Source organism: Dendrobates tinctorius, unplaced genomic scaffold (assembly GCF_039654945.1).
Source record: "Dendrobates tinctorius isolate UK_male_01 unplaced genomic scaffold, ASM3965494v1 ptg000162l, whole genome shotgun sequence".
In the NCBI taxonomy this organism is placed as follows: Eukaryota; Metazoa; Chordata; class Amphibia; order Anura; family Dendrobatidae; genus Dendrobates; species Dendrobates tinctorius.
The window spans coordinates 16,804,356-16,830,052 of record NW_027361829.1 but is presented as its reverse complement, the minus strand read 5'-3'; the positions used below and the strand labels follow the sequence as shown (position 1 = coordinate 16,830,052).

Sequence of the window (25,697 nt, the reverse complement as noted above, 5' to 3'; positions counted from 1 at the left end):
CCCACATGTCATTATCTATATTACTCTAATGGTTAATCAAATTATATATACAGTATACAGCTCTGGCAAAAATTAAAAGACTACTGCAAAATTTTCAGTTTGTCTGATTTTTCTCTTTATAGGTATTTTTGAGTAAAATGTAAATTGTTCTTTTATCTATAAACTACTGACTGTGGCGAACACCAGGGGGAGCAAGGAGGGAGCAGTATTCTAGAGTCAGAGCGTGCCGCCGCACGCTAAGTGCGAGCCGCACGAGAGCAGGACCTGAAACAAGTGACCACTGGGGGAGTGGAGCTAACTCCCGTATGGGAGAGAATGACAGCGGAAGCCGGCAGAGCCAGGAGCGAGGTCAGACAAGCCAAGATCAATAACTGGAGGATAACGCAGGAGGCTAGGGATGAGAGAGAAGGATGGTGCAATACAAGAAACGGAGATATAACAGCAGTACAGATTCACCAAGCAGACACAGAACATGGAACATGGGACAAGCCGAATCAAACACAGAACAAGCACACAGAGGAACAAACAGTATACACCAGAGTAACTAGGTCAGCTGCTCAGCCAAGAATGGAAGTATCACTGACAAAGAGCCAGCACCAGAGCGGGTTAAAATAGCCTTCCCAAACCAAAAAGTGGTCATGCAGAGTTAAACCCCACAAGCCCAGGATGGAGAAGGAAATCCTGTCCTGAGCCATGACACTGACAACATGTCTCCGAATTTCCAAGCAATATGTTTTGTATTTATTTTCTGAAAATGAGAAATGGTCAAAATAACAAAAAAAAAATGCAGTGCTTGCAGACCTCAAATACTGCTAAGAAAACAAGTTCATAATCATTTAGAAACAACAATACTAATGTTTTAACTAAGGAAGAGTTCAGAAATCAACATTTTGTGGAATAACCATGATTTTTAATCACAGCTTTCATGCGTCTTGGCATGCTTTCCACCAGTCTTTCACACTACTTTTGGGTGACCTTATGCCACTCCTGGTACAAAAAGTCTTAGTTACTCACCGGTTAACGGTATTTTTCGGAGTCCATGACAGCACCACCTGAGAGAGGGGATCCGCCCTTCAGGAACAGGAAACCTACAGATACAAAAGGGCGGCACCTCTCCCACGCATCAGTTGGATTACAGAGCACAGAGGACCACAATGGTTAATAGCATAACTTATATACAATACTATACACGACTATTTAAATTACCCGTGTACGTATAAGAGGAAGGAGTGCACACCAAAAATAGACTAAAAGGGAGGGAATATACGGGTGCTGTCATGGACTCCGAAAAATACCGTTAACCGGTGAGTAACTAAGACTTTATCGGTCGTCCATGACAGCACCACCTGAGAGAATTACAGAGAGTAATAACTATTTAGGGAGGGACTACAGCCTGCAGCACCCTTATACCAAAAGAGAGGTCTGTGGAAGCACCCAGGTCTAGCCTATAATGACTATAAAAGGTGCTCGGAGAGGACCAAGTAGCCGCCTTACATATCTGGTCGATGGAGACTTCTGATCTCTCGGCTCACGAGGTCGCCATGGCTCTGGTGGAATGCGCCCTCAGCTTCCCAGGTGGCGACCTGCCTTTTGAAGTGTATGCTACAGAAATTGCTTCTCTAATCCACCTGGCTAGTGTATTTTTTGACACTCTACAACCTTTCCTAGGGCCTTGGTGGGAAATAAATAGGGCATTATCTTTCTTCCAAGGATCGGTAGCTGCCAGATATTCTATGAGGCATTTCCTAACATCCAGGGTATGTAGTTTTTCTTCCTTCTCATTAGCTGGATTAGGGAGGAAGGATGGAAGGACTATTTCCTGAGTCCTATGAAAGTTAGAAACCACTTTAGGTAAGTACGCCGGATCAGGTCTGAGTATTACCCGTCCTAACCTGTATATAAGGAGGACGCCTAAATAATGCCTGGATGTCGCTTACTCGGCGAGCTGAGGTTAGAGCTACCAGGAAGGCTACTTTGAGGGACAGATTTTTAATGGAAGCTGATGAAATAGGTTCGAATGGAGCTTCCGTCATGGCCGTAAGGACTAGATTCAAGTCCCATGGCATGAATCTATCCTTCACTACTGGCCTGGACCTACCTGCTGCCTTAATGAACCTACTGATCCAGTAATTACCTGCGATGTTGCAGCTAAAGAGAGCCCCCAAAGCTGATACTTGTACTTTAAGAGTACTAGTGGAAAGTCCCATATCCAGACCTTTCTGAAGAAACTCTAAGATCTGATTTATTGGAGTTGAACCCCCAGCAACTATTTCAGAGCGCTGCAGGAACTTCTTCCAAATTCTAGCATAGATCTTGGTAGTAATGGCCTTCCTATTCTTAAGTAGGGTGTTAATCAAGTCTGGGGAGAAGTCTTTTTCTTTTAAGAGTGCCCGCTCAAACTCCACGCCGTCAGATGTAGGCCAGCCACCTGAGGGTGGAAGACTGGGCCGTGGGATAGGAGATCCGGGATGTCCGGAAGAACCCAAGGATCGGACACCGACATGGTCCTGAGGCATGAGAACCATGCCCTCCTGGGCAAAAATGGAGCAATGACTATGACCCTTGCTCTGTCTCTCTTGATTTTTCTCAACACCAAGGGTAGTAGCGATAGGGGAGGGAAGGCGTATGCTAGCCTGAAGTCCCGCTTTATCAGAAAGGCATCTACCGCCAGGGGGTTCTCTCTGGGATTTAGGGAGCAGAATAGTCTTAATTTCCTTGGTGGCGAAGAGATCTACCTCTGGCTGTCTCCATTTTTGTATAATCAGGTCGAAGATCGAATTGTTTAGGGACCATTCTCCTTGTTTTAGTAGGTTGCGGCATTTATGTCAACAGGACAAGGGATTCCTAGCCAGTCTCCCATGCCGGTACTGGCCCGGCCTCAAGCTGCTTAACGGCTGCGCTCTGACGAGGGCATGCACATTCAGCTTAGAATGGCTGTTCTGCTAGTTGGAACAACCGTTCTGCCACATTCCTCAGGGGTTTGGAACGAGTCCCACCTTGGTGGTTGACATAAGCCACTGTGACCTGATTGTCGGAGAACACTCGCACATGATGGCCCTGCAGATACATAAGTAACTTCTTAGCTGCCTGCTCTACTGCTGTCAGTTCTTTTCAAATTAGATGACATTTTTATCTGGTGATGGTCCCATAGGCCCTGGACTAGGACTTCACCCATATGAGCCCCCCAACCGGAAGGGCTAGCATCCGTAGTGACTATGGGGGATATGTCACACTCCCAGGGAACCCCTCTGGACAAATTATCCTTTTCTAGCCACCACTCTAGGGACTCCCTTGTGCTTCGGGACAAGGTTAGCTGGCCCTCCAAGTAACCTCCAAGGATTTTTTGATGCAGTAAGACCTCCCCTGTAGTGTTCTTAAATGAAACTGGGCCCACTGGACCGCCGGATACAGGAGGAAAGGGAACCCAGAAGGGACATGGCTTTCTTGAGGGACATGGTGGGGTTATTGGCAGCGTTTAGGATCTGATAGTGTAGGCGAACAAGCTTCTCCGGAGGCAGCCTGTTTCTCAGAATCTAGAATCAGGCCTAAAAATTGCTGAATTCTCATCGGCTGTAACCGAGAATTTTTTTGATATTAAGCAGCCAACCTAACCGCTCTAGGGCCGACATTGCCCTCTGTAGCTGTTCCTTACAATGTTTTGCCGTTTTCCCTATAATCAGGAAGTCATCTAAGTAGGGGACTACTAGAATGTTAGATTCACGTAGATGGGCCATAACTTCCTTCCACCACTTTAGTAAACACCCGGGAGCGACTGCCACCCCAAAGGGGAGGGCCGCATATTGGAAATGTTCAACTGACCCATTTAACTGAACCGCTACTCTGAGGAAGCGCTGATGGGCTGTATGAATGGGTATATGGTAGTATGCATCTTTTAAATCTAACACCACCATAAAGCAGTTTTGAAACAACAACTTTATTGTTGAATTGATTGTTTCTATTTTGAACGGCCGTATCATAGTCAGGACTTTCTTGTGGCAAAGCTCATGAACCTCGGCCTCCAGGGCAGCTTGTTCTGATGTGGAAGACCTGAGAGGGGTGACCTTAAATTGATCTAGGGGAACCCGGGTGAACTCTAGTCGTAAACCCGCAGCTATCACCCCCAGTATCCAGTTGCTGCTAGAGATCAGCGACCAGGCTGGGTAGAAGGCAGCTAGTCTCCCCCCACAGCATCTAGTCATTGGGGCGGTTTTTTAGTGTCACGTGATGGACATTCCTGGCGCCCCCCTCCTCCGAACATGAAACCTGTACTCTCCTTCTTTTGTCGTCCCATCTGCCCTGATCTCTAGACGGCCTTCTATGGAAATATCCTTTCCTGGTGAAGGGGCGTCTATAAGAAGGATTCGGGAGGCTGGGGAACTTCTTTTTATCGTTCCCGGCTTTCTCTAAAAGTTCGTCCAGGATGGGGCCAAACAGATATTCCCCTCATATGGAATGGAGCAGAGTCGTGACCTGGCCTGGATATCTCCTGGCCAGCATTTTAACCAGAGGGCCCTTCGAGCTGCGTTTGATAACCCAGCTGATCTAGCCGCCATCCTTGCCGAGTCTGCTGAGGCATCAGCCAAGAAAGCCGCAGCACTCTGGATGATCGGTAGAGTTTTCCGACTGGATGCTCTTGGGGCTCCGTCCTTCAGATGGGAATCTAGTTGATCTAGCCAGACCATCACGGATCTGGCTATACAAGTGGCAGCTATCGCTGGTCTTAGGGCGCCTGCTGACATCTCCCATGTTCCCTTTAGAAAGGAATCCGCTTTTTTATCCAGCGGGTCTTTTAAGGAGGCCATATCATCGAACGGTATGGAGGACTTTTTGGAGGCTTTGGCTACTGCCGCGTCCAGCTTAGGGGCCTTATCCCATCTGTTTACCACTGGGTCATCAAATGGGTACCTCCGTTTGAAGGCAGGTGGTAAGGAGCCCTTTTTTTCGGGTCTCTTCCATTCCCTTTCTATCAGGCTCTGGACCTTATCATTTAATGGAAAAGCTTTGTGTTTCCTGGGATCTAGACCTCCGAACATTACCTGTGCCGAAAGCTCTGCTTTGAGTCTGCTACTGCAATGGTGGACCTTATTGCTTTAACTAGCTTGTCCATCTGGTCTAATGGAAAGCAGAATCGGCTTGAGTCTTCATCCGAAGAGGATGAAGTGGAGGCCGGGGAATCCGAGGAGTAATTGTTCCTAGGGGCAGCTGAGGACTCCGACCCTGAGAAACTAAATTCTCTCCCCCTAGAAGAGTCCCTTTTAGATAGGGCTTTCATCTCTGTCCCTGTAAGGATGGGGGAGAGTGCAAGGGCCTGTCAGTCTATGCCTGGGCCCCCGTCCCCTTCCAACCCCTACCGTCTGTCGCACACATGGCTGACATAGTCTTTTGGGGTGGCCGTCTGGTAAGGGGCAACTACAGAGCGCACATTCCCTGTGCTTCTGTTTTACCGTAGCTTTCCTCCCCTGCGAAACCAGCATAAGGGAACACTGCATCAGGGTACATTCACGGAGATCTCTTACCCATGCAGATGAGGCAGGTACCGGATCACGGAGGGAGGCAGGGGGAATCCTTTAGACTGGAGGAACTTCTGCGGCTCTGCTCACTCGTCCGCTTCCACTCGTATGAGGCTTCACCGAGGCCTCCTTCTGTGGGTGCTCCTGCACGTCCTGCTGCTCTATGGGGGTTCTGTCATCCATCGCTGGGCCTTCAGAAGCACCCCGGCAGCATCACCTCCTGCCCTTTAAGGCCTCCCAGTATCCGGTCAGCAGGGCACTGGCGCGGCACCTCCCCCAGGAACCCTCCCGCGACCTTCCCCCGCATGAACCGTCCCCCCCCCACCGCCTCGGGTACCGCGCGTCCCCCCGGATCGCCGCGCACATGCGGCGCACACTAGGAAGGCGGCCGGCACCCGACTTCCGGTTTTGGCGTTCCCGGCCCCGCCCCTTCCACCGCGTCACTTCCGCCGCGCGCCCCCGGCTCCGGTATACCCGCCGCCCCCATGCGCGCCAGCCTGCGCTTGGCGACCGGACGCAACTGCCGACCCGGCCGGAGGGGGTTTGAGACCGGACCCCGGGGGAAAACGCATCAGGAGGGGCCTGCATACATACCTGGTGCTCGCATTCTGGAGACGGCTGTCCACCGGACCCTTTGCTCCGCCTGCTCTAACCACTGCCGTGGCGACCTACCCGGCCCCACCGTGGCGCTTCCAGGTACCCCGAGCTTGACCGAGGTAGGAGATCCCCCCGCTACCTGAGTCGGTCAGCCGGCCTGGGAATCCCTCGACGACTCCATGATGGACGATCTGAAGGAAGTCCCGTCCTCTAGGAACAGGAAACCAACTGATGCGTGGGAGAGGTGCCGCCCTTTCGTATCTGTAGGTTTCCTGTTCCTGAAGGGCGGATCCCCTCTCTCAGGTGGTGCTGTCATGGACGACTGATAAATTTAAGCAGTTCTTCTTTGTTTGATGGCTTGTGACTATCCATCTTCCTCTTGATTACATTCCAGAGGTTTTCAATGGGGTTCAGGGCTGGCCATGACAGGGATTTGATGTGGTGGTCCTTCATCCACACATTGATTGACCTAGCTGTGTGGCATGGCGCATTGTCTTGCTGGAAAAACCAGTGTGCTGAGTTGGGGAACATTGCCTGAGCAGAATGAATCAACTGTTTTTCCAGGATAACCTTGTATGCGGCTTGATTCATACGTCCTTCTCAAAGATTAACCTGCCCAATTCGAGCCTTGCTGAAGCATCCCCAGATCATCACCAATCCTCCATCAAATTTAACAGTGGGTGCAAGACACTGTGGCTTGTACGCCGCTCCAGGTCTCCATCTAACCATTAGACCACCAGGTGTTGGGCAAAGCTGAAAATTAGATTCATCAGAGAAGTTAACCTTACTCCAGTCCTCCATGGTCCAGTCTTTGGCAAACTTGAGCCTGTTACGAACTGTTCTTGCCGTGCACTTCACCACAGCTGCCATTTGCCATTCATTTTGTAGGTCACTTGAGGTCATCCTGAGGTTGCTGAGTAACATTCAAATAAGATGACAGTCATCCCGGTCAGTGGAGAGTCGTTTTTTTAGCCCTCTGCCGGTCTGTAGCTTTGCTGTCCCCAATGTCTGGTGCTTGATATTGTTGTAATGGACTGCCGTCTAAGAAATTTTAAGGATGGAGGCAACATGATGCTCACTGTATCCCTCTGCTATTAAAGCCAGAATTGAACCCTTCTTTTCCTCACTCAAGACTTTTCTTTTCAAATCCTTTGGCATGGATAAAAGTTATTTTTTCATTCCTATTACTTTTGGGATATTACTAGCACTTGTTTTGCCCTCCAGCTTGTCCTATTGCAAGAGGATTGTGAACACCACAGCAGTGATTTTTATACTTTCCTTCGTTAAGTAAGATTTGGTGCAGGTGATCACCTAATCAGAAGCACATTAAGTAGAATGAGGTGTACTCTGGTTGGAATTCAACTTATACTGGAATTGAATGGCTGTCAGACAATGTAGAGAAGCTGATTTTTATAAAACTGTGCAGTGGTCTCTTAATTTTTGTCAGAGCTGTATGTATATAACATACACACATATATGCTATGGACTTCCATAACTCCCACTTTGGATGCGCCCCATCCATCGTCCCATCCCATTTTCTCAATGGGGAAAAAAGTAAAAAGAACACATACCTGTTGTGATTGGGTCACCGAGGAGGAAAGCAAGACCAAGCTAAGCCACAGAAAACCAGAGAGGTTGGTAACTAAGCGGATTGCAGACCTCTGATCCTATCCACATAACTAGCAGTAGCCGTGGAGCGTACCTACAATGATCCTAGACGCCTTGACACAGCCTTAGAACTAAATAAGCCTAAAGCAAGAAAGGGGAAATCTAAATTGCCCCAGAGCAGACCCCAAAGGAATAGATAGCCCCCCAAACATATAGTGAAAACACAAACGCAGGTAGGAAAATGGACTGAGCAAACGATGGGGCCCACACTAACTAGACAGGACAGGAAAGACTGTCTGCAATCATGCAAAAAACCCTGCAAAAAATGCCCAACACGTCTGATAGAAAAAACACTGAAGTCACTAGACTTCGCCCACTATATCAGCACTCAGGTATATTCTGAAAGCAGAGCAAAAAGAGGCCAATCTAATAAGGGACAAAAACAAACTGGCACAAGGAGTAACATAAGGATAGAAATTCAGCACAGCCCCAGCCGGAGCTGGCTGACACAAAACTGAAATAGAAAAAAACAGATCAAATGTGAACAATAGCAAAAGTACACTTAGCTGAGCATGCAGGGACTGAGCTGAAAACTAAGCCCTCAGGAGGCAGGAAAAAATCACCAGCAGAGATAGAGGGAGTCGGCTGTCTTAAATCTAGTCAGAAACTCCAGATCTCCAGTCATCCTCCTCATTATCAGGTGGCAGGCCTCTGTTAATTAGATCAGCTCCATCACTTCCGGTAACTAACAGAGGGAGCCCGGAAAGAGAACTCGCGACCCCTCTGTCAATACAACCAGCTCCACGACCTTCACAAGTAACCAGAGGTAGGCCAGAAAGCGAATTCACAACACATACCGCCAGGGCTGTGGAGTTGGTAAGCCAAACCTCCGACTCAGTTTCCCTGACTCTGACCAAACCCACAGCCCTGCCTCACTACTGAGCATGTACATAAAATGCAGCACAGATTCATCTCACATGAAAGCGGAGATCCTTAGATAAGGAATAGAACAAACATTTATAGGAGATTTCATAACTTTCTCAAATTCTTATGAAACCATTTACAGCACATACTGCACTGAACTACTGTACCGAATTTATTATATATTTTGGGAGTCGGAGTCGCTCCATTTTATACCGACTCCACCAAAATGGAAAGACTCTGATTCGACAGTGCTGCATACTGCACCAACATTTACCAAAAATGCAGCCATACTTTGCCACAACGAAGGCCACACCACCTGACTGTGAAAAGAGTAAGCAGGCTAACATAGTGATGTCCTGTTTGGTTTTTAATTGTCCACCATTAAATAAAACATTTTATCAATACATTTCTGTAATGTGTGTCACAAATGCCAACTGGTTCTTGTCATTGTAGCAAAAGCTTTTCTATGAACAAAATAATCAAAGGATTCTGGCAAGTAGCTGTTCAATCATATCCTACAAATTATACCTGTTCCACAAAGATGGCGTTTTGAACCAAATTGTCTTCTTGAAAATGTGTTAAAAAGCATTTCATATTTGACAAAAAATCAACCATGTTTGAAACCTATAAAAAGAACAAAAAAAAAAAAAAAAAGTAGGAGTAAATAGTAGCACAATTTTAAGCTGCATTTCACTTCATACATTTGTGAGGTTTTAGGCTAGCTTCACACTAGCGTTTTAGGCCGCAGCGCACGGCCGCCGCTAAGCCCCGCCCCCTCTGGTCATCTCCGCCTAGTATTGCACACGGCTGCATGCGATCTGCACACCCTATCTTTAGCATAGGGTGCGCAGACCGTGCACTGACCGTGCGCTAGTAGAATTTTGCGTGCGCTGCGCCCTTTTGACGGTGCTCCGAGCGCACCAAAATGCAACATGGTGCGTTCGGCACACACCGGCGCACCGTTAAAATGGCGCAGCGCGCGCAAAATTCTACTAGCGCACGGTCTGCGCACCCTATGCTAAAGATAGGGTGTGCAGATCGCATGCAGCCGTATGCGATACTAGGCGAAGATGACCGGAGGGGGCGGGGCTTAGCAGCGGCCGTGTGCTGCGGCCTAAAACGCTAGTGTGAAGCTAGCCTTAAACGTATTGTAAAGGCAGAAACTTTTTGTAACATAGTTTACGCTTAAAACCCGTCAGCCACTGATTGATAAATGCAGCTTAGCAAATTAGGAAACCTATATAGTAGGAATGGCCAAAAAGTAATTTCTTAAATAGTTTATTTTTTTATTTTGTTAACTTCGTCACCTCTAATATGTGTGCCCTGGTTTAGACTGTCTGCAATGCACAAAGCATGCCCTGAAACAGACTAGATACATTTTTATGGCATGCCACTGTATGCTTATAAGAGAACAAATTTACAACTGACCCACCCTTCCTTCTACACTGTTCTCTGTCATGTTACATTATTACAATTTTAACCCCTTCATGACCCAGCCTATTTTGACCTTAATGACCTGGCCATTTTTTGCAATTCTGACCAGTGTCCCTTTATGAGGTAATAACTCAGGAACGCTTCAACGCATCCTAGCGATTCTGAGATTGTTTTTTCGTGACATATTGGGCTTCATGTTAGTGGTAAATTTAGATCGATAATTTTTGCGTTTATTTGTGAAAAAATCAGAAATCTGGCGAAAATGTTGAAAATTTTGCAATTTTCAAATTTTGAATTTTTATTCTGTTAAACTAGAGAGTTATGTGACACAAAATAGTTACTAAATAACATTTCCCACATGTCTACTTTACATCAGCACAATTTTGGAAGCAAAATATTTTTTTGTTAGGAAGTTATAAGGGTTAAAAGTTGACCAGTGATTTCTCATTTTTACAACAAAATTTACAAAACCATTTTTTTTAGGGACCACCTCACATTTGAAGTCACTTTGAGGGGTCTGTATGGCAGAAAATACCCAAAAGTGACACCATTCTAAAAACTGCACCCCTCAAGCTACTCAAAACTACATTCAAGAAGATTATTAACCCTTTAGGTGTTTCACAGGAACTAAAGCAACAAGGAAGGAAAAAAAGGACATTTTAATTTTTCCAACAAAAATTTTCTTTCAGCATCAATTTTTTCATTTTCACATGGGCAACAGGATAAAATGGATCCTAAAATTTGTTGGGCAATTTCCCCTGAGTATACCGATACCTCATATGTGGTCATAAACCACTGTTTGGGCGCACGGCAGGGCTCAGAAGGGAAGGAGCGCCATTTGACTTTTTGAATGGAAAATATGCTGGAATATTTAGCGCTTGCCATGTCGCGTTTGGAGAGTCGCTGTGTGCCTAAACACTGGAGCTCCCCCACAAGTGACCCCATTTTGGAAACTAGACCCCCCCAAGGAACTTATCTAGATGAATAGTGATCACTTTGAACCCCCAGGTGCTTCTCAAATTGATCCGTAAAAAAAAAAAAGTACTTTTTTTTCACAAAAATTATATTTTAGCCTCAGTTTTTTCATTTTCACATGGGCAACAGGATAAAATGGATCCTAAAATTTGTTGCGCAATTTCTCCTGAGTACACCGATACCTCATATGTGGTCATAAACCACTGTTTGGGTGCACGGCAGGGCCCGGAAGTGAAGGAGCGCCATTTGACTTTTTGAATGGAAAATTAGCTCCAATCGTTATCGGACACCATGTCGCGTTTGGAGAGCGCCTGTGTGCCTAAACATTGGAGCTCCCCCACAAGTGACACCATTTTGGAAACTAGACCCCTTAACCCCTTCACTACCAAGGGTGGTTTGCACGTTAACTACCGGGCCAATTTTTACAATTCTGACCACTGTACCTTTATGAGGTCATAACTCTGAAACGCTTTCATGGATCCCAGTGATTCTGACATTGTTTTCTCGTGACATATTGTACTTCATGTTAGTGGTAAAATTGCATTCAAATAACTTGCGTTTATTTGTGAAAAAAACGGAAATTTGGCAAAAATTTTGAAAATTTCGCAATTTTCCAACTTTGAATTTTTATGCCCTTAAATCACAGCGATACGGCACACAAAAAACTTAATACATAACATTTCCCACATGTTTACTTTACATCAGCACAATTTTGGAACCAAAATTTTTTTTTGTTAGGAAGTTATAAGGGTTAAAATTTGACCAGCGATTTCTCATTTTTGCAACACCATTTTATTTTTAGGGACCACTTCACATTTGAAGCCACTTTGAGGGGTCTATATGATAGAAAATACCCAAAAGTGACACCATTCTAAAAACTGCACCCCTTAAGGTGCTTAAAACCACATTCAAGAAGTTTATTAACCCTTTAGGTGCGTCACAGGAATTTTTTGAATATTAAAAAAAAAATGAACATTTAACTTTTTTTCACAAAAAAAATACTTCAGGTTCAATTTTCTTTATTTTACCAAAGGTAACAGGAGAAATTGGACTGCAAAAGTTATTGTGCAATTTGTCCTGAGTACGCTGATACCTGATATGTGGGGGGGAACCACTGTTTCGGCGCATGGTAGAGCTCAGAATGGAAGGAGCGCCGTTTGACTTTTTCAATGCAAAATTGGCTGGAATTCAGATCGGACGCCATGTCACGTTTGGCGAGCCCCTGATGTACCTAAACAGTGGAAACCCCCCCAAGTGACCCCATTTTGGAAACTAGACCCCCCAAGGAACTTATCTAGATATGTGGTGAGAACTTTGAACCCACAAGGGCTTCACAGAAGTTTATAACGTACAGCGGTACAATTAAAAAATCATATTTTTTCCACAAAAATAATCTTTTCACCCCCAATTTTTATTTTTCCAAGGGTAACAGGACCCTAAAAGTTATTGTGCAATTTGTCCTGAGTACGCTGATACCCCATATGTGGGTGTAAATGACTATTTGGGCGCATAGCAGAGCTCGGAAGGGAAGCAGCGCCATTTGACGTTTTTGGCTAGAATTGAGATCGGACACATGTCGCGATTGGAAAACCCCTGATGTACCAAAACAGTGGAAACCCCCCACAAGTGACACCATTTTGGAATCTAGACCCCCCAAGGAACTTATCTAGATGTGTGGTGAGAACTTTGAACCCCCAAGGGCTTCACAGAAGTTTATAACGTACAGCAGTACAATTAAAAAATCATATTTTTTCCACAAAAATGATCTTTTCACCCTCAATTCTTATTTTTCCAAAAGTAACAGGACCCTAAAAGATATTGTGCAATTTATCCTGAGTACGCTGATACCCCACATGTGGGTGTAAACCACTATTTGGGCGTATGGCAGAGCTCGGAAGGGAAGCAGCGCCATTTGACGTTTTTGGCTGGAATTGAGATCGGACACCATGTCGCGTTAGGAAAGCCCCTGATGTACCAAAACAGTAGAAACCCCCCACAAATGACACCATTTTGGAAACTAGACCCCCCAAGGAACTTATCTAGATGTGTGGTGAGCACTTTGAACCCCCCAGTGCTTCACTGAAGTTTATAACGTCCGGGCGTGAAAATAAAAAAATCGTATTTTTTCCACAAACATGATCTTTTAGTCCCCATTTTTTTATTTTCCCAAGGGTAACAGGAGAAATTGGACCCCAAAAGTTGTTGTCCAATTTGTCCTGAGTACGCTGATACCTCATATGTGGGAGAAAACTACTGTATGGGCACACGTCGGGGCTCGGAAGGTAAGTAGTGACGTTTTGGAATGCAGACTTTGATGGATTGGTCTGCGGGTGTCATGTGCGTTTGGAGAGCCCCTGATGTACCTAAACAGTGGAAACCCCCCACAAGTGACCCCATTTTGGAAACTAGACCCCCTAATGAACTTATCTAGATGTGTGGTGAGCACTTTGAACCCCCCAGTGCTTCACAGAAGTTTATAACGACCGGGCGTGAAAATAAAAATATCGTATTTTTTCAACAAACATCATCTTTTAGTCCCCATTTTTTTTATTTTCCCAAGGGTAACAGGAGATATTGGACCCCAAAAGTTGTTGTCCAATTTGTCCTGAGTACGCTGATACCTCATATGTGGGAGAAAACTACTGTATGGGCACACGTCGGGGCTCGGAAGGGAAGTAGTGACGTTTTGGAATGCAGACTTTGATGGATTGGTATGCGGGTGTCATGTGCGTTTGGAGAGCCCCTGATGTACCTAAACTATTGAAACTCCCCACAAGTGACCCCATTTTGGAAACTAGACCCCCCACGGAGCTTATCTAGATGTGTGGAGAGCATTTTGAACCCCCAAGTGCTTCACAGAAGTTTATAACGCCTGGGCGTGAAAATAAAAAAAACATTTTTTTCCGCAAAATTATATTTTTGCCCCCAATTTTTTATTTTCCTAAGGGTAACAGGAGAAATTGGACCCCAAAAGTTGTTTTGTAATTTGTCCTGAGTAGGCTGATACCCTACATGTGGGGGTAAAACACTGTTTGGGCACATGGCAGAGCTTGGAAGGGAAGGAGCACCATTTGACTTTTTCAAAGCAGAATTGGCTGGAATTGAGATCAGACGCCATGTTGCCTTTGGAGAGCACCTGATGTGCCCAAACAGTGGAAACCCCCAATTATAACTTCAACCCTAACCTCAACACACCCCTAACCCTAATCTGAGCCCTAGCCCTAACCCTAACCCTAGCGGGAAAATGGAAATAAATACATTTTCTTTTAGTTTTATTATTTTTCCCTAACTAAGGGGGTGATAACGGGGGGTTTGATTTACGATTTATGGCGGTTTTTATGTTTGGCGGCTGTCGCACGCTAAAAGACGCTTTTTATTGTAAAAATAGTTTTTGCATCACCACATATTGAGAGCTATAATTTTTCCGTATTTTGACCCACCGAGTCATGTGAGGTCTTATTTTTTGCGGGACGAGTTGACGTTTTTATTGGTACCATTTTCGGGCACGTGACATTTTTTGATCGCTTTTTATTCCGATTTTTGGGACGCAGAATGAACAAAAACCAGCGTTTCATGAATTTCTTTTGGGGGGTGCGTTTACACCGTTCCGCGTGCGGTAAAATTGATAACGCGTTTTTATTCTTCGGGTCAGTACGGTTACAGCGATACCTCATTTAGGTCGTTTTTTTATGTTTTGTCGGTTTTTTGCAATGAAAACAATTTTATATAAAAAATAATTATTTTTGTATCGCTTTATTCTGCGAGCTATAACTTTTTTATTTTTGTGCGGATGATGCTGTATGGCGGCTCGTTTTTTGCGGGACAAGATGACGTTTTCAGCGGTACCATGCATATTTATATGCGTCTTTTTGATCGCGCGTTATTGCACTTTTTGTTCGGTGGTATGATAATAAATCATTATTTTTTGCTTCGTTTTTTATTTTATTTTTTAAGGGGTTCGCTAAAGGGGTTAACTAATGGGACAGTTTTATAGGGCAGGTCATTACGGACGCGGCGATACCAAATATGTGTACTTTTATTGTTTTTGGGTTTTTTTAATTTTGAAAAAATGGATTTATTGGGGAATATTTTTTTTTTTTTTTTTTACTAATTTATTTAGCGATTTTTTTTAAATTTTTTTTAACACTTTTTTTTTTTTTACTTTATTACCTTGTCCCAGGTGGGACATCACTGTCCTGTGACAGATCGCTGATCTGTCACATCACAGATCACTGTGACAGATCAGCGATCTGTCACAGGCACTGCTGCAGACTTCCTCATGCCTCTGCTCTGCAGGCAGTGAGGAAGTCAGCTCCCTGCAGGCCCCCGTCGCCATCTTGGATCCGGGGGCCTGTAGGGAAAGAGCCCCCCGCAGCAGCGCTGCACATTGCTCTGCCGTGGGGGGCTCAGGGAAGCACGGAGGGAGCCCCCTCCCTGCCGATGCTTCCCTTTAACCCCCGGTACACCGCGATCGCGTTTGATTGCGGTGTGCAAGGGGTTAACGTGTCGGGGGCGGTCCGTGACCGCCCCTGACACATTGTGCCGGGTGTCAGCTATGATAATTAGTTGACACTCGGCCGCGATCAGCGGCGCTCACCACGTGGGCGCCGCTGATCGCGATGACGTAATATTCTGTCCATGGTAATTAGGTCCATGGTCACATGGACGGAATATTACGTCAATTGTAGGTAAGGGGTTAAGGAACTTATCTAGATGTGTAGTGAGCACTTTGAACCCCCAAGTGCTTCACAAAAGTTTATAACATAGAGCAGTGAAAATAAAAAATCATTTTTTTTCCTCAAAAATGATTTTTTAGCACGCTATTTTTTATTTTCACAAGGGTAACAGGAGAAATTGGACCAAAAAAGTTGTTGTCCAGATTGTCCTGAGTATGCTGGTACCCCATATGTGGGGGGGGCACTGTTTGGGTGCACGGCAGGGCGCAGAAGGGAATGAGCGCCATTTGACTTTTTGAAATGAAAATTAGCTCCAATCGTTAGCGGACACCATGTCGTGTTTGGAGAGCCCCTGTGTGCCTAAACTTTGGAGCTCCCCCACAAATGACCGCATTTTGGAAACTAGACCCCCTAAGGAACTTATCTAGATGCATAGTGAGCACTTTGAACCCCCAGGTGATTCACAGAAGTTTATAATGCAGAGCAGTGAAAATAAAAAATCTTTTTTTTTTCCTAAAAAAATTTTTTTTAGTTGTCAATTTTTTATTTCACAAGGGTAACAGGAGAAATTGGACCCCAAAAGTTGTTGTCCAGTTTGTCCTGAGTACGCTGATACCCCATATGTGGGGGATAACCACTGTATGGGCACACGTCAGGGCTCGGAAGGGAAGTAGTGACGTTTTGGTATGCAGACTTTGATGGAATGGTCTGCGGGCATCATGTTACATTTGCAGAGCCCTTGATGTACCTAAACTGTGGAAACCCCCCACAAGTGACCCCATTTTGGAAACTAGACCCCCCAAGGAACTTATCTAGATGTGTGGTGAGCACCTTGAACCCTGAAGTGCTTCACAGAAGATTGTAACGCAGAGCCATGAAAATAAAAAATCTTTTTTTTCCTCAAAAAATGAATTTTTAGCTCGCAATTTTTTATTTTCACAAGGGTAACAGGAGAAATTGGACCCCAAAAGTTGTTGTCCAGTTTGTCCTGAGTACGCTGATACCCCATATGTGGGGAGGGACCATTGTTTGGGCACACGTCGGGGCTCGGAAGGGAAGTAGTGACGTTTTGAAATACCGACTTGATCGAATGGTCTGCGGGCATCATGTTACGTTTGCAGAGCCTCTGATGTGCCTAAACAGTGGAAACCCCCCACAAGTGACCCCATTTTGGAAACTAGACCTTCCAAGGAACGTATGTAAGATGTGTTGTGAGCACTTTGAACCCCCAAGTGCTTCACAGAAGTTTATAATGCAGAGACGTGAAAATGAAAAAATCATTTTTTTCCACAAAAATAATTTTTTAGCCCCCAATTTTTTATTTTCCCAAGGGTAACACGAGAAATTAGTCCCCAAAAGTTGTTGTGCAATTTTTCCTGAGTACGCTGATACCTCATATGTTGGGGTAAACCACTGTTTGGGCACACGTCAGGGCTTGGAAGGGAGGGAGCACCGTTTGACTTTTTGAACGCAAAATTGGCTGGAATCAATGGTTGCACCATGTCGCGTTTGGCGACCCCCTGATATGCCTAAACAGTGGAAACCCCTCAATTCTAACTCCAACCCTAACCCCAACACACCCCTAACCACAGCCCTAACCCTAACACATCCCTAACCACAAGCCTAACCCTAATTCCAACGCTAACCCCATTTCCAACCCTAACCCTAATTCTAACCCTAATTCCAACCCTAACCCTAATTCCAACCCTAACCCTCTTTCCAACCCTAACCTTCTTTCCAACCCTAACCCTCTTTCCAATCCTAACCCTAACCCTCTTTCCAACCCTAACCCTCTTTCCAACCCTAACCCTAACCCTCTTTCCAACCCTAACCCTCTTTCCAACCCTAACCCTCTTTCCAACCCTAACCCTCTTTTCAACCCTAACCCTCTTTTCAACCCTAACCCTAATGGAAAAATAAAAATAAAAATATTTTCTTTATTTTATTAGTTGTGCCTACCTATGGGGGTGATAATCGGGGGGTTTATTTACTTTTTCTTTCACTTTGATCACTGTGAGAGTGATCAAAATGAAAGAATGGAATCTGCAGCCGGCAGATTCGGGCGGGCGCACTACGCATGCGCCCGCCATTTTCTAAGATGGCGGCGCCCATGAACCGGACCCGCCGGACACCGGGAGCGACAGGGGGACTTAGAAGGTGACGGGGGAGGTGAGAGGGGGTTATCGGAATCTGACGGGGAGCAGAGGGAATGGGAGGGGGGCAGATGATGACAGCGGCGGCAGATCGCCGCTGTCATTCAGTTGCGGGGGGGGGGGGGGGATATCCGGTAGGGGGGGTGGAATCGGTGTCTCCAGCTATGTCCGATGCTACAGCAGCATCGGCCATGGCTGGATTGCAATATTTCATCAATTTTCATTGATGAAATATTACTATCGCTGATTGGCTGTTAAAAGTGAAACAGCCAATCAGAGCGATCGTAGCCACGTGGGGGCGAAGCCACGCCCCCTGTGGCGAAGAACAAAGCCCCCTGTATCTGCGGGTCGGGTGACCTTTCAGTGACCTAGGTCACCCGACCCGCAGGGGGGGCTTTAAAGTCATGACGCCACATAGGCGTCATGGGTCGTTCTGGCACGACTTTTCATGACGCCTACGTGGCGTAAGGTCGTGAAGGGGTTAATAAAAACATTCAAAAAGCAAAAACAAGTGATAAAATCAGTAACAAATGCATATATATTCAGTAATCCGACACCTATCCTGCCTCATGTTTACTTGATTTAAATGAAACCTGTTGGGTTAAAATTCCCTATGGACGGAACAGAAGTGCCTGACGGAGGTGATAATTAGCATCCAGAGCATGTATGTGCCACAAAGTAGTTGATTGACATCCTGCTCAGGACATTCACAGAAAGAAGTACACCCCCCCAGTGAAAACTATCCGATAACAACACCATAGACTTACCAAAAGTTAACTCATAAGGTGCCAAATACTTTGACTGCTAATATCTCCGCAATGGAGAGGCAAATTTTAAAAATATATATTTTATTTTGCCTGCAGCCACGATTATATTGTGTGTCCAGTTCAACACGAAAAATTGGATGAAAGATCTTCTTTAACCATTTCCTAACCGCCCATTGTAGATAAATGTCGGCATTTGTTGGGCTCTGTGCAGCACCGAAGTTTCTCTACAGTCGGCGGTCTCACGGCGCTCAGATGGAGAAAGAAGGAGAGCGCTGCTTCACTCTCCTCTCCGACGTGATCACATCACGGGGGAGCCGAGTGTCGTCACAGCAGCCAGAGGTCACATGATGACCTATGGGATTGCCAGCTATGGTGCCCTGTTAGGCTCAGCTAGCAACTACATGAGACCAGTGATGAGAAAAATAAAAATTTAAGTCCCATACAGGAACTAAGTAAAAAAAAAAAAAAAAAAAACACAAGTAAAAAAAAATGTTTTAAAACGATAAAAGAATCATAAAATATATTTTTTTTTTTTTAAATTAAACACGTATAGTTATGTAAAAACAAAAGTTCACATATTTGGTAGCACTGCGTACATACCGACCCCACCTATAAAACTGTCACACTAGTTAACCCCTTCAGTGCACACCGTAAAAGATTTATTTTTTTTTTTAAAAAGAGACCAAAAAACTTTTTTCATCATACCATTCAACAAAAAGGGGAATAAAGCACAATCAAAAAAAGTCAAATGGAAATAAAAATGATACTGATGAAAACGGCATATTGTCCTGCAAAAACAAGTCACCATACAGATCCGTCAGCGGAAAAATATAAAAGTTAGATCTCTCAGAATAAAGTGATGCAAAGACAATTCTTTTTTCTGTAAAATACGGTAGTTTTTCTTGTGTAAAAGCAGCGAAACATAAAACGATATAAATGTGGTATCACTGTAATCGTACGGACCTGAAAATAAAACTGCCTTATCAATTTTACCACATGCGGAATAGCAATAAAAAAAAAAAAAATCCTGAATAGCTGCTTTTTGTTAATTCTACCTCCCAAAAATCAGAATAGAAAGTGATCAAAAAATGTCATGTGCCCAAAATGGTGTCAAAAAAGGTCAACTCGTTCTGCAAAAAACAAGCCCTCACATGACTGTCAGGTGAAATATGGAAAAATTATAGCTCCCAAAATGTGGTGATGCAAAAACTTGTTTTTGTTAAAAAAAAAAAAAAAAAAAAAAAAAGCGCATTTTTAGTATATAAGGCTAGTTTCACACTAGCGTTTATTCCATGCAGCGCACGGCGCCGCTAAGCCCCGCCTCCTGCCGGCTCCCTGCCCGCCCCATCCGGTCATCGCCGCCTACTATCGCACATGAACGCTTGCGATCTGCGCACCCTATCTTTAGCATAGGGTGCGCAGATCGTGCGCTGGCCGTGCGCTAGTAGGATTTTGGCATGCGCTGTGCACTTTTGAAGGTGCGCCGAAATGCAACATGCTGCGTTCGGCGCACACAGGCGCACCTTCAAAAGTGCGCAGCGCACGCCAAAATCCTACTAGCGCACGGTCAGCGCACGATCTGCGCACCCTATGCTAAAGATAGGGTGCGCAGATCGCAAGCGTCCATGTGCGATAGTAGGCGGTGATGACCGGATGGGGCGGGGCTTAGCGGCGCCGTGCGCTGCGTGGAATAAACGCTAGTGTGAAACTAGCCTAACAGCAGCCAAACAGAAAAAAAAACTATATAAATCTGGTATTACTGTAATTGCACTGATGTAAACAATAAAGTTACCTCATCATTTATACCCCAAGAGGAACAGCGTAAAAAATAAATAAAATCAATTCTTCATTAGAGAAGAAAAAAAGGTTGTTCCAGCTCCTTAAAAAATTCTTGAAATTTTATTAGTGCTCTACCAAAAATATTTCAGTGCAGTAAAAACTCCATACGCAGTGTGCATGCAATGGTACAAGTGACGAGTTTCGATCTTATACAGATCTTTTTTTTTAAGCTTTTTCTTCACCTGCTGTGGATTTGTTCATTCTGCCGCCCAAAGATTGCAGTAACGCTCGGCTGACATTTATCCTTCGCTCCGTTTTGAGTGCTTACACTGGGGTCTCTGTGTAAATCTCTGAAAAACACGATTCAGACAGAGTCCTCGGGGGAAGATTCCCTAAAATGAGGCAAATGGAGGCACTGTGGACGACACCTGACCTGTGATCCGGCGGGATCAGTCTTTTTAGGTGTGCATAAAAGAACAGTCTGCCACAATTTTGTGCACCTCTAAAAAGAAGGACAATGCTGAACAGAGGCCAGACGAAGTCCAGAGTAACTCTGCTGCCTCATTATAGTGAATAGATCCATCGGTGGCTTCATCTGAACCATGTCACTGGGGTTTTCATCTAAATCTCTGAAAGTAAGTGCTCAGCTTAGAGCTCTGGATAAATGTGATAAAAAATGTTAAGTAAAAAGTTTTCATCAAAAGCTTCAACAATGTTAGCTAAAATGTTTCCAATAAAAGCTTCAACTCAATCCACAAAAAAAGTTCCCACTCAAGTCAGTCATCTGTTAAAGGAATATAGGGGGCTTCCACTTTACTGATAGTACATAGGCTCTATAAGGGTACTATAGCTCCTCACCCCCCCAAAAGAAATTCAACTAATTCTGCGCTCCCAAATCCAAATGCTCCCCTCCCTTCTGAGCCCCACAGTGTGCCTAAACCACATTTAGGCTATGCACCCACGTTGCAGAAATGCTGCGGAAATTTCAGCAACATTTCCGCCGCGGGTAAAATGCATGCGAATTTGCAATGCGGAATCCCATAGGATCGCATGGGATGCGTTTTCTTAGCGTTTTTGCAGCGAAAAATCAGGCAACGTGTGAACGCAGCCTTAGCGTCCACATTATTAGCATTTTTGCAGCAATAAGAGCCTGCCAAATCTACGGCAACATCCACTGCTGCTCGTTTCTGGGAAACATTTATTGACTCAAAATCGTCACTACACCTGTAGATAAATTCCCATAGGGGGTGTAATTTCCAAAATGGGGTCACTTGAGGGGGGGATTCTACTCTTCTGGCACTTAGGGGCTCTGTACATGGAGTCCACAATCTATTCTACAATCATTTGTTCTCCGAGAGTCAAACAGCACTCCTTCCCTCTATAGTCTCGCCGTGTGGCTAACCAGTACTGTACAGCCACATATGGGGTATTACCACGCTCAGCAGAAATTGTGCGACACCATTTTTATCCATTTCACGGTGTGAAAATTGAAAATCTGGGGTAAAAACAAATTTTTTGGCGGTAAAAATTTAATTATTTTTTCTTCACTGCCCAATGGTATACAAATTATGTGACAAACCTGTGATATCAATATGATCACTGTGCCCCTAGATGAATTCATTGAGAAGTATAGTTTGTAAAATGGGGTAACCTACAGGGTTTTTGGCTGTTCCGGAACACCAGTGGCTCTTCCAATGTGACATGGCACCCTCAAATCAGTGCAGTAAAATCTGCACTGTAATACGGCGCTCTTCCACTTCTGAGCTTTGCACTGTGCCTCAAAAGAAGTTTTCGACTACTTATGGGGCATTAATGTACTCAGGAGAAATTGCGTAATAAATTGTGCTGTTCATTTTCTCCTATTACCCCTTTTGTAAATTGCAAACTTGGTGTCAAAGCAACATTTTAGTGGAAAAATATAGTAATATATAATTTACTCATCCCAATGCTATACAAGTTTGCGAATCACCTGAGGGTTAAGAATACTCACTACTCCCCTAGATTAATTAATTGAGAAGTGCAGCTTACAAAATGGGAGGTTGTGGGGGTTTCTGCTGTTTTGGCATGTCAGGGGCTCTTCAAATGTGACAGGATATCCAAATAGCGCTCACTCCCTTTCCAGCCCTGCAGGCAAGCAGTCGTTTTCTAACAAATATGAGGTATCGACATACTCAAGAAAAATTGCACAACAAATCTTGGCATCCATTTTCCCCTTGCAAAAATAAAAAATTTGGAGCTAAATATACTTTTGAAGGAAAAATGTATTTTTTTATTTCTATGGCTCAACATTATAAAATTCTGTGAAGCCCCTGAGGGTTCAAGGTGCTCACAACACATCTAGATAAATTCCTTGAGGGGTCTAGTTTCCAATATAGGGCAATATGTGGGGGGGTTTCACTGCTTAGGCACATCAGGGATCCGCCAAACCAAAGGCGATATGGCGTCCACTATCGATTCCAGCCAGTTATGTATGTCAAAAGTCAAATGGTGCTCCTTCCCTTCCGAGCTCTCCTGTGTGCCCAAACAGTAATTTTCCCTCCACATGCAGTGGATATGTGAAGTATTCAAACCCCATTAAATTTTTCATTGCAGCCATTTGGTAAATTCAAAAAAGTTCATTTTTTTTTCTCATTAATGTACACCCTGTACCCCATTTGACTGAAAAAAAAACAAACGTAGAAATTTTTGAAAATGTATTAAAAAAGAAAAAGAATGAAATATCATGTGGTCATATGCATTTAACCCCTTCACTCCCGGAGCTTTTTTCGATTTTTTCATTTTCCGCTCCCCTTCTTTCCAGAGCCATAACTTTTTTTTATTTTTCAGTCAATATGGCCATGTGAAGGCTTATTTTTTGCAAGATGAGTTGTTCTTTTAAACGACACCAGTGGTTTTACCATGTCGTGTACTCGAAAATGGGAAAAAAATTCCAAGTGAGGTGAAACTGCAAAAAAAGTGCAATGCCACACTTGTTTTTTGCTTGGCTTTTTTGCTAGGTTCACTAGATCCTAAATATAACCTGCCATTATGATTCTCCAGGTCATTACAAGTTCATAGACACCAAAAATGTCTATGTTTTTTTTTTTAATCTAAGTGGTGAAAAAAAAATTCCAAAGTTTGCTTTAAATAAGAAAAAAAAAAATTGCACAATTTTCTGAGACCCGTAGTGTCTCCATTTTTCGTGATCTGGGGTCGGGTGAGGGCTTATTTTTTGCGTGCCGGCCTGACTTTTTTAATACCACTTTTGTGGAAATAAGTTCTTATAATCGACCGTTATGGCATTTTAATGCAATGTCGCGGCGACCAAAAAAAAGTAATTCTGGTGTTTTGAATTTTTATCTTGCTACGCCATTCAGCGATCGGGTTAATATTTTTTTTATTGATAGATTGGGCGATTCTGAACGTGACGATACCAAATATGTATGTGTGATTTTTTTTTAATTGTTTTATTTTGATTGGGGCGAAAGGGGGGGGGAATTTGAATTTTTAGGGTTTATTTTTATTTTTAAACTTTTTTTTTTGCTTTTGACATGCTTCAATAGCCATAGGAGGCTAGAAGCATGCACAACCCGATCGGCTCTGCTAAATATAGGCAATGAGCAGATCGCCCATATGTAGCAGATTTACTGCTGTGCTTTGAGCGCCGGCCACCGAGCGGCGCTCAAAACGATCTGCCTGCAACAACCATAGAGGTCTCTACGAGACCTCTGGTTGTCAGGGCAATGCGTCGCTGACCCTCGATCACATGACGGGGGTCGGCGATGAGCTCACTTCCGGCCCGGCGGCCGTTAGCGCTATTTAAATGCCCGCTGTCAGCTAGGGATTTAACTAGTTGATAGGCACGGGCGGATGGTGATTCCGCTTGCGCCTACTGCAGGCACATGTCAGCTGACATGTCGCGGCTTTGTGGTGGGCTCACTGACGGAGGTGGGCCTACCGCCTCAACACATTAACCTAACTATCCCTGTGTGGCACAGTCAAAAGTTTTACCATAACCAGGTCCCCCGCAACATATTCCCACATGCATAATAGCCCTCTGTGTCTGTACTGTTACACTTTTAACATTATGGTTGGTCCGAACAATGAAGGCAACTGTTACCACCCACCTTTCGTGTCTACCTTTTTTTTGTGTGTTTTCCCCCTCATAGATTGCAAGCTTGCGAGCAGAGCCCTCATTCCTCTTGGTATCTGTTATGATCTATGTGGTTATTGTTATGCTGTAATGTCTATCGTCTGTACAAGTCCCCTCTGAAATATAAAGCGCTGCGGAATATGTTGGCGCTATAGAAATAAAATTATTTATTATTATTACCTGTCTATATAAGACCTCACAGCTCACAGCGCATGTCAGACCAAATGAGAATCATGAGGTCAAAGGAACTGGCCAAGGAGCTCAGAGACAGATTGTGGCAAGACACAGATCTCGCCAAGGTTACAAAAGAAGTTCTGCAGTACTCAGGGTTCCTAAGAGCACAGTGGCCTCCATAATCCTTAAATGGAAAAGTTTGGGACCATCAGAAGTCTTCCTAGACCTGGCTGTCCAGCCAAACTGAGCAATCGTGGGAGAAGAGCCTTGGTAAGAGGGGTAAAGAAGAACCCCAAGATCACTGTGGCTGAGCTCCACAGTTGCAATAGGGAGATGGGAAAAGGTTCCACAAAGTCAACTATCACTGAAGCCCTCTACCAGTCGGGCCTTTATGGTAGAGTGGCCCAATGGAAGCCTCTCCTCAGCGCCAGACATATGAAACCCCACATAGCTTGCTAAAATACACATGAAGGACTCCCAGACTATGATAAATAAGATGCTCTGGTCTGATGAGACGAAGCTAGAACTTTTTGGTGATAATTCTAAGCGGTACGTGTGGAGAAAAACAGGCACTGCTCATCACCTGCCCAATACAATCCGAACAGTGAAACATGGTGGTGTTTTTTAGACGTAGGGAATGGATGACTGGTTTCAACTGAAGGAAACATGAATGCGGCCAAGTACAGAGATATCCTGGATGAAAACCTTTTCCATAGTGCTCTGGACCTCAGACTTGGCCGAAGGCTCACCTTCCAACAAAACAATGACCCTAAGCACACAGCTAAAATAACAAAGGAGTGGCTTCAGAACAACTCTGTGACCATTCTTGACAGGCCCAGCCAGAGCCCTGACCTAAACCCAATTGAGCATCTCTGGAGAGACCTGAAAATGGCTGTCCACCAACGTTCACCATCCACACTGACGGAACTGGAGAGGATCTGCAAGGAAGAATTGCAGAGGATCCCCAA

General features: G+C 44.6%; 1 protein-coding gene across 3 annotated transcripts in view; it reads right to left on the bottom strand.

Moving 5' to 3' along the window:
- Window positions 1–25,697, bottom strand: part of TERT (telomerase reverse transcriptase) — a 159,899-nt gene that overhangs the window by 80,057 nt on the left and 54,145 nt on the right. For all 3 annotated transcript variants that reach the window (XR_012220872.1, XM_073549864.1, XM_073549865.1), the window contains exon 7: window positions 9,168–9,263. Coding sequence is in view for 2 of the 3 variants with exons in the window: in XM_073549864.1 (XP_073405965.1) it covers window positions 9,168–9,263 (96 nt within the window). In the remaining variant the exon portion in view is untranslated. The remainder of the gene's footprint in view (window positions 1–9,167; window positions 9,264–25,697) is intronic.